We start from the raw sequence: 8,739 nt of genomic DNA, 5'->3' as shown, positions 1-8,739 counted from the left end.
TCTACCATCATCATCATCATCTATCATCATCATCATCATCATCTACCATCATCAATATCTATCATCACACACATCATCTACCATCATCATCTACCATCATCATCATCATCTACCATCATCATCATCATCTACCATCATCATCATCTACCATCATCATCATCTACCATCATCATCATCATCTACCATCATCATCATCTACCATCATCATCATCATCTACCATCATCATCTACCATCATCATCATCTACCATCATCATCATCTACCATCATCATCATCTACCATCATCATCATTCTACCACACACATCATCTACCATCATCATCTACCATCATCATCATCATCTACCATCATCATCATCTACCATCAGCATCATTGTACAGTTATTAAGACTTCAGAGATTAATGCTTATTAAGTTTTAAATTATAATACAAAATAAATTGGGACATTAAAGGTAGATATACTGTGTGTGTGTGTGTGTGTGTGTGTGTGTGTGTGTGTGTGTGTGTGTGTGTGAGTGTGTGTGTGTGTGTGAGTGTGTGTGTGTGTGTGTGTGTGGGTGTGTGTGTGTGTGAGTGTGTGTGTGTGGTGTGTGTGTGTGTGTGTGAGTGTGTGTGTGTGTGTGTGTGTGTGTGTGTGAGTGAGTGAGTGTGTGTGTGTGTGTGAGTGTGTGTGTGTGTGAGTGTGTGTGTGTGTGTGAGGTGTGTGTGTGTGTGTGTTGCTCTCCCAGGTCATAACACCTCTCCCTCCTTCTCTTATCCCTTTACCACCTCCTCTTCCCCTCCGTTTCCTATCCTTCCTTCTCTCCTCCCCCATTCCCCCTCATCCTTCCCTAACCCCAATATTTCTTCCCATTTCCTCCTCCTTCTCCTCTTCTCCTCTCACCTATCCCCATTTCCTCTCCCTCTCCTCTTCCTTCCCTTCATATATACTTCCTCCCTCCTCCTTGCTTCATATTATCCTTGCTTCCCTCCCTCACCCTCCCTCCCTCACCTCCCCACCCCTCCAACCCTCCCTCCCCCACCTCCCCATCTCCCACTTCTATTAATGTCACCTGGGCAGGTATGAGTCTGACCTTGTTCACCTATTAATTACCGAGTGTTTATCACCTGTGTGTGTGTGTGTGTGTGTGTGTGTGTGTGTGTGTGTGTGTGTGTGTTAGCTAAAGAGAAGGGGAGAGAAAAAAAAAAGAGAGGAGAAGGGAGGAGGAGAGAGAGGGAGGAGAGAGAGAGAGAGAGAAGAGGGAGGAAGGAGAAAGGAGGAGAGAAGGGAGGAGGGAGGGGGGAGAAGAGAGGAGGGGAGAGAGAGGGAGGAGGGAGGAGGGGAGGAGGGGGAGAGAGGGGGGGGAGAAGAGGAAGGAGAGAGAGAGGGAGAAGGGGGAAAAGAGAGAAGGGAGAGAGAGAGAGAGAGAGAGGGGGAGAGGGGGAGGAGAGAGAGAGAGAGAGAGAGAGAGAGAGAGAGAGAGAGAGAGAGAGAGAGAGAGGTCAGGGTCACACCCACTGACTACTTGATTAATAGTCTCGTAGTGGCTATTAGCGCCTCTCTCCCCCCACTCACTCACTCACTCTCACTTACTTTTTTCATCTCCCCGTACACACACTTACCTCACTGACTCTCACTGCTTTCCTCTCTCAATCTAAATGACTCTCACCACTCTCCCACACACACACACACACACTCTCTCTCCTCCCTTCCCATCTGCTGTCTTCCTATCTCATTCATTCTACCACTACCTCCTCCCTATCTTTATCCCTCCCTCCCTTCTCTCTCCCCTTCTTCACCTCTCCTCTCCCTCCCTCCTTCCCCCCTCCTCCCTCTTCCTCCCTCCTCCCTCTCTTTCCCCTCCTCCCTTCCTCCCTCCCTCTCTCCCTCCTCCCTCTCCTCCCTCCCTCTCCCTCTTCTCCCTCCTCTCTCCTCTCCTCCTCCCCCTCTCCTCCCTTCCCTTTCTCCTCTCCTCCTCCTCCCTCTCTTCCTCCTTCTCCTTTCCTCCCTCTTTCCTCCCTCTTCCCTAATTCCTCCATACACCAGAACAAGTCGTAAGACACAAATAAAGATGAGGTGAATCCGGAGAGAGAGAGAAGAGAGAGAGAAGAGAGAGAGAGAGAGAGGAAATGGTGGGAGAGGAGAACAGAAAGGGGAGGAAGAGGATGGAGAGAGAGAGGAAGAAATGGAATCAGGGCTTTACTCACAATCCTACATTATCCACCATGACTCTCCTCCTAGTTATATCACTCTCCTCCTGTTAACGTTATCACTCTCCCTCTGTTAACGTTATCCACACTCTCCCTCTGTTAACGTTATCCACTCTCCTCTGTTAACGTTATCCACTCTCCTCTGTTAACGTTATCCACACTCTCCCTCTGTTAAAGTTATCCTCTCCCTCTGTTAACGTTATCCACTCTCCCTCTGTTAACGTTATCCACTCTCCTCTGTTAACATTATCCACACCTCCCTCTGTTACGTTATCACACTCTCCCTCTGTTAACGTTATCCACACTCTCCTCTGTTAACGTTATCACACTCTCCCTCTGTTAACGTTATCACACTCTCCCTCTGTTAACGTTATCCACCTCTCCTCTGTTAACGTTATCCACTCTCCCTCTGTTAACGTTATCCACACTCTCCCTCTGTTAACGTTATCCACTCTCCCTCTGTTAACGTTATCCACACTCTCCCTGTTAACGTTATCCACTCTCCCTCTGTTAACGTTATCCCTCTCCCTCTGTTAACGTTATCACTCTCCTGTTAACGTTATCCACACTCTCCCTCTGTTAAAGTTATCCACACTCTCACTGTTAACGTTATCCACTCTCCCTCTGTTAACGTTATCCACACTCTCCCTCTGTTAAAGTTATCCACATCTCCCTGTTAACGTTATCCACACTCTCCCTCTGTTAAAGTTATCCACACTCTCCCTCTGTTAACGTTATCCACTCTCCCTCTGTTAAGTTATCCACTCTCCCACTGTTAACGTTATCCACCTCTCCCTCTGTTAACGTTATCCACCTCTCCCTCTGTTAAAGTTATCCACTCTCCACTGTTAACGTTATCCACACTCTCCCTGTTAAAGTTATCCAAACTCTCCTGTTAACGTTATCCAAACTCCTTTGGTTAATGTTATCCAGGCGTTAATCAACAGAAGTTAACGGAACAGTTTTCACCAACAGAAGCTAATGGGACAGTGTTCAGCAACAGAAGTTAACAGGACAGTGTTCAGCAACAGAAGTTAACGGGACAGTGTTCAGCAACAGAAGTTAACGGGACAGTGTTCAGCAACAGAAGTTAACGGGACAGTGTTCAGCAACAGAAGTTAACGGGACAGTGTTCAGCAACAGAAGTTAACGGGACAGTGTTCAGCAACAGAAGTTAACGGGACAGTGTTCAGCAACAGAAGTTAACGGGACGGCATAACTCGGCACAATTAAGCTTACTTGAGGCGGCACAAAGACTTCATCGTCAGTCAAGGTTCCAGCAGCGTCGACGGAAACTCTTTTAAAAGTGAAGACAGAAAAATCATCCTCGGGGCATTAATCAGAAGAAATTCCAAGTGTGAATTGAAGCTAATTAGGAATCAGCTGGAAGAAAACCCCCGGGAGATTGCGTCATTTGGAGAGAGATAAAATAGACGGATGAATGATCAAAACGCGAGATAAGGGACAAAAGTGGGCGATTCTCCGGCAATGACGTCAACATTAACTCAAGATGGCGCCTGAGTCTCGCTGGGTAACTATAAACTTGATTACGGGGGCTCTTCTACCGTCTCCAGAGGCACTTATTACCAGATAAAACTTAATAGCTCCGACGCACACTGTTTGTCGAGTAATAATAATAACAATAACAACACGGTATGCAGGCGAGGAAAAGGTCAAATCTGTGATAATGGCGACCCTGTAGAGCGAGACATGGCCCAGAGACGGGATCAAAAACACGAAGAACAAAAGATAACTCGAAATAATAATAATAATAATAATAATAAATAATAATAATAATAAAATAGTTGTTACTACTAAAGAAAGTAATAGAGAATGAGGTATAACAGGAAATTATGATATAAATAGGAGGAAAAAAATGTGATAGAAGGAAATAGGTGGAGGAGGGTATAAGATGTCTCGCTTGGTTGAGTTATGGCCGGAGGGAAGGAGGACGATGACCACCTTCCATTTACTTCCTGTTTATTTTCCCTCTCACTCCCTCCCTCCCATCCTTCCCTCCCTCTTTCCTGTCCCCCACTCCTCCCTCTTCTCCGTCCCCACCCCTCCTCCCCCTCTCTTCTTAGCTCTCCGCGCGCCACCATACTTCCTTCCCTCCATCTTTCCTCCTTCCCCTTCATCCTTCCTTCCTCCCCTCCATCCTTCCTTCCTCCCTTCTCAATCATTCCACCATTCCTTACTACTGTATCCTTCCCCCCTTCCTTCACTCCTCCCTCCGTTCCCCCACTCCCTCCCTTGCCCTCCTCCTCCTCCTTTTAAGTGAAGGGAAAAAAACTGAATTAGGATTTGGTAATTATAAATTCATCACAATATTTACATATCAGTTTATGAGAATTGTGGAATATGTCCCTGTCTCTCTTTCTCTCTCTCTCTCTCTCTCTCTTTCTCTTCTACTCTTTCTCATTCTTTGTCTTTCTCATTTCTCTCTCTCCCTCCTCACTCACTCTCTCTTTATCTCTCACCTTTGCTCTCTTTTTTTTCTTTCTCTCTCTCTCTCTTCCTCCTTGTCCTTTCTTTGTCTTTCTCATTTTCTCTCTCTCTCTCTTTCTCGCACTCATTTTAATTCCGCCATTAGTCACAACATAGGGGACAACGTCAGGTCTGGGCTCTCTCTCTCTCTCTCTCTCTCTCTCTCTCTCCCCTCGAGTCAAAATTTTTTGCAGTTTAAGGAGTCGGAAAGATGTGTGTAATTATCCTGAATAACCGAACTGATCATCCTGGCCTGAGAGACAGTGATCATCCTGGCCCTGAGCAGTGATCATCCTGGCCCTGAGACAGTGATCATCCTGGCCCTGAACAGTGATCATCTGGCCCTGAGACAGTGATCATCCTGGCCTGAGACAGTGATCATCCTGGCCTGAGGCAGGATCATCTGAAAGACAGTGATCATCCTGGCCCTGAGAGACAGTGATCATTCTGGCCCTGAGACAGTGATCATCCTGGCCTGAGACAGTGATCATCCTGGCCCTGAGACAGTGATCATCCTGGCCTGAGTGATCATCCTGGCCCTGAGACAGTGATCATCCTGGCCCTGAGGGACAGTGATCATCCTGGCCCTGAGAGACAGTGATCATCCTGGCCTGAGAGACAGTGATCATCCTGGCCCTGAGGGACAGTGATCATCTGGCCTGAGTGATCATCCTGGCCCTGAGAGACAGTGATCATCCTGGCCTGAGAGACAGTGATCATTCTGGCCCTGAGACAGTGATCATCCTGGCCCTGGAGAGACAGTGATCATCCTGGCCCTGAGACAGTGATCATCCTGGCCCAGAGACAGTGATCATCCTGGCCCTGAGAGACAGTGATCATCCTGGCCTGAGGGCAGTGATCATCCTGGCCCTGAGAGACAGTGATCATCCTGGCCTGAGAGACAGTGATCATCCTGGCCCTGAGACAGTGATCATCCTGGCCCTGGTGATCATCCTGGCCCTGAGGACAGTGATCATCCTGGCCCTGAGACAGTGATCATCCTGGCCTGAGGACAGTGATCATCCTGGGCCTGAGAGAGTGATCATCCTAGCCCTGAGACAGTGATCATCCTGGCCCTGAGGACAGTGATCATCCTGGCCCTGAGAGACAGTGATCATCCTGGCCTGAGGGCAGTGATCATCCTGGCCTGAGAGACAGTGATCATCCTGGCCTGAGGGCAGTGATCATCCTGGCCCTGAGAACAGTGATCATCCTGGCTGAGAGACAGTGATCATCCTGGCCCTGAGAGACAGTGATCATCCTGGCCCTGAGACAGTGATCATCCTGGCCCTGAGAGACAGTGATCATCCTGGCCTGAGAGACAGTGATCATCCTGGCCCTGAGGCAGTGATCATCCTGGCCTGAGGACAGTGATCATCTGGCCCTGAGGGCAGTGATCATCCTGGCCTGAGGGACAGTGATCATCGGCCTGAGGGACAGTGATCATCCAGGCCTGAGAGAGAGAGAGAGAGAGAGAGAGAGAGATATGGGGGAAAAGACGGGAAGAAAATGAGGGAGAATGGAGAGAACGTGGAGGTGAAAAAGGTGAGAGAGATGACAGGAGGAGGGACAAGATGAGGAGGAGGAGGAGGACAAGATGAGGAGGAGGAGAGGGAAAGAGGAGAGGAGGAGGACAAGATGAGGAGGAGGAGGGAGGACAAGATGAGGAGGAGGACAAGATGAGGAGGAGGACAGAAGATGAGGAGGAGGACAAGATGAGGAGGAGGACAAGATGAGGGAGGAGGACAAGATGAGGAGGAGGACAAGATGAGGAGGAGGACAAGATGAAGAGGAGGACAAGATGAGGAGGAGGGACAAGATGAGGAGGAGGAGGACACGATGAAGGGAGGACAAGATGAGGAGGAGGGACAAGATGAGGAGGAGGGACAAGATGAGGAGGAGGACAAGATGAGGGAGGAGGACAAGATGAGGAGGAGGACAAGATGAGGAGGGGAGGTGGAAGAGGAGGGAAGGAGTGTTAAAATGGTAATGGTTGAGTGTAATGACGGTGTTTATTGGAGGATGGGAGTGAGGCAAGGTGAGGGGGTGAGAGGGGGTGAGGGGGTGAGAGAGTGGAGAGAGGGGGGTGAGAGGGGGAGAAGGAGGGAGTGAGAGGAGAGTGGAAAGAGGGAATAATAATGATAATAATAATAATAATATATTCAAAAACTACTGTTTGTTTTGCACTCTCTCTCCCCTCCTTTCCTCACCTCTTCCTTCCACCCCCTTCTCCTCTCTCTTCTCTTCCCCCTTCGTCTTTCATACCTCCCTCTCTCCTATCCCTCCTTCTTCATCTCTGCCTCAATCTTTCTCCTCCTTCTCCCTCTTCCTTCCCCATCCCCTCCCTCTCCTCCTTACCTCTCCTTCTACCCCCTTCCTCCCCCTCATCTCTCTCTCACACCTTCCCTCCCTCCACCTCCCTTCTCTCTTTAATTAATGTCACCAAGTTTGCACCAGAAAATTAAGAATGCCACCCCTCTCTCCCTTACCTCTCTCCCTTTCCCCCACTCTCCCCTTACCCCTTTTCCTCTCCTCCTTTCTTACCCTCTCTTCTTCACCCCATTCCCTTCCCTCATCAATTCCTCCTCCCCCCTTTCCTCACCCCTTCCCCATCCTCCTCCCCTTACCTCCCCTCATCCCCTCTGAGACAAAGTGTATGGTGTTGTGGTGTTGACGATAATTTTTCTACAATTGACGATAATTTTTTACAATTGACGATAATTTTTCTAATTGACGATAATTTTTTACAATTGACGATAATTTTCTACAATTGACGATAATTTTTTACAATTGACGATAATATTTCCACAATTGATAATTTTCTACAATTGACGATAATTTTTCTACAATTGACGATAATTTTTCTAATTGATGATAATTTTCTACAACTGACGATAATTTTTACATTTGACGATAATTTTTCTACAATTGACGATAATTTTTTTACAATTGACGATAATATTTCTACAATTGACGATAATTTTTTTACAATTGACGATAATTTTTCTACAATTGACGATAATTTTTCTACAATTGATGATAATTTTTCTACAATTGACGATAATTTTTCTACAATTGACGATAATTTTTCTACAATTGATGATAATTTTTCTACAATTGACGATAATTTTTCTACAATTGACGATAATTTTTCTACAATTGACGATAATTTTTTTACAATTGACGATAATATTTCTACAATTGACGATAATTTTTCTACAATTGACGATAATTTTTCTACAATTGACGATAATTTTTCTACAATTGACGATAATATTTCCACTGTTGGCGATAATTTTTCTACAAGTAATGATAATTTTTCTACAATTGACGATAATTTTTTTACAATTGACGATAATTTTTCTACAATTGACGATAATATTTCCACTGTTGGCGATAATTTTTCTACAATTGACGATAATTTTTCTACAAGTAATGATAATTTTTCTACAATTGACGATAATTTTTCTACAATTGACGATAATTTTTCTACAATTGACGATAATTTTTCTACAATTGACGATAATATTTCCACTGTTGGCGATAATTTTTCCAGCGTGAGAAATAATTTATAAGTTTGGAGACAATTTTACAGTGTTGTAGGGTGAACACTGAACACTGTGGAATGAACGCTGGCCACTGAACACCCCAGAATGAACTCCTTAACGTGTCCAGTACATTAATTTTACGAGAGAGCATCAGAACGAGGCGGTACCATCATCACACAGCTGTTATAAACGCCACTAAAACTACAAGTACTTTCACCACCATTATGTTACTGTACACCTGTTGTTAAGAGAAAGTGTGGGTGAGTGTAGGAGAGAAAGTGTGGGTTAAAAGTATGAGAAATTATGGGAGGGTGAGAGACAAAGTGTGGGTGAAAGTATGGAAGAAAGTAAGCGAAAATTTAGAAGAGAAAGTGTGGGAGAAAAAGCAGAAGTGTGAGAGTGTGTGGGGAGAAAGGAAACGAGAAAGCATGAAAAAGACCAGGAAAATGCATAGGAAAATTTGAGAGAAAGTGTGAAAGGACCAAGGTAGAGCGGAGAGAGAGAGAGAGAGAGAGG

The 8,739-nt window shown here is 45.9% G+C and overlaps 1 protein-coding gene across 1 annotated transcript in view; it reads right to left on the bottom strand.

Moving 5' to 3' along the window:
• The window catches only part of LOC121859037 (extensin-3-like), a 15,932-nt gene extending 10,537 nt beyond the window's left edge, over positions 1-5,395 (bottom strand). Inside the window, exon 1 of the mRNA XM_042355701.1 lies at positions 5,287-5,395. Within this exon, the coding sequence (XP_042211635.1) occupies positions 5,287-5,395 (109 nt within the window). The remainder of the gene's footprint in view (positions 1-5,286) is intronic.
• Between the last annotated feature and the right edge of the window lie 3,344 nt (positions 5,396-8,739).

This window comes from Homarus americanus, unplaced genomic scaffold (assembly GCF_018991925.1).
Source record: "Homarus americanus isolate GMGI-L3 unplaced genomic scaffold, GMGI_Hamer_2.0 scaffold23793, whole genome shotgun sequence".
Taxonomy (NCBI): Eukaryota; Metazoa; Arthropoda; class Malacostraca; order Decapoda; family Nephropidae; genus Homarus; species Homarus americanus.
This window is presented reverse-complemented; position numbering and strand designations above follow the sequence as displayed.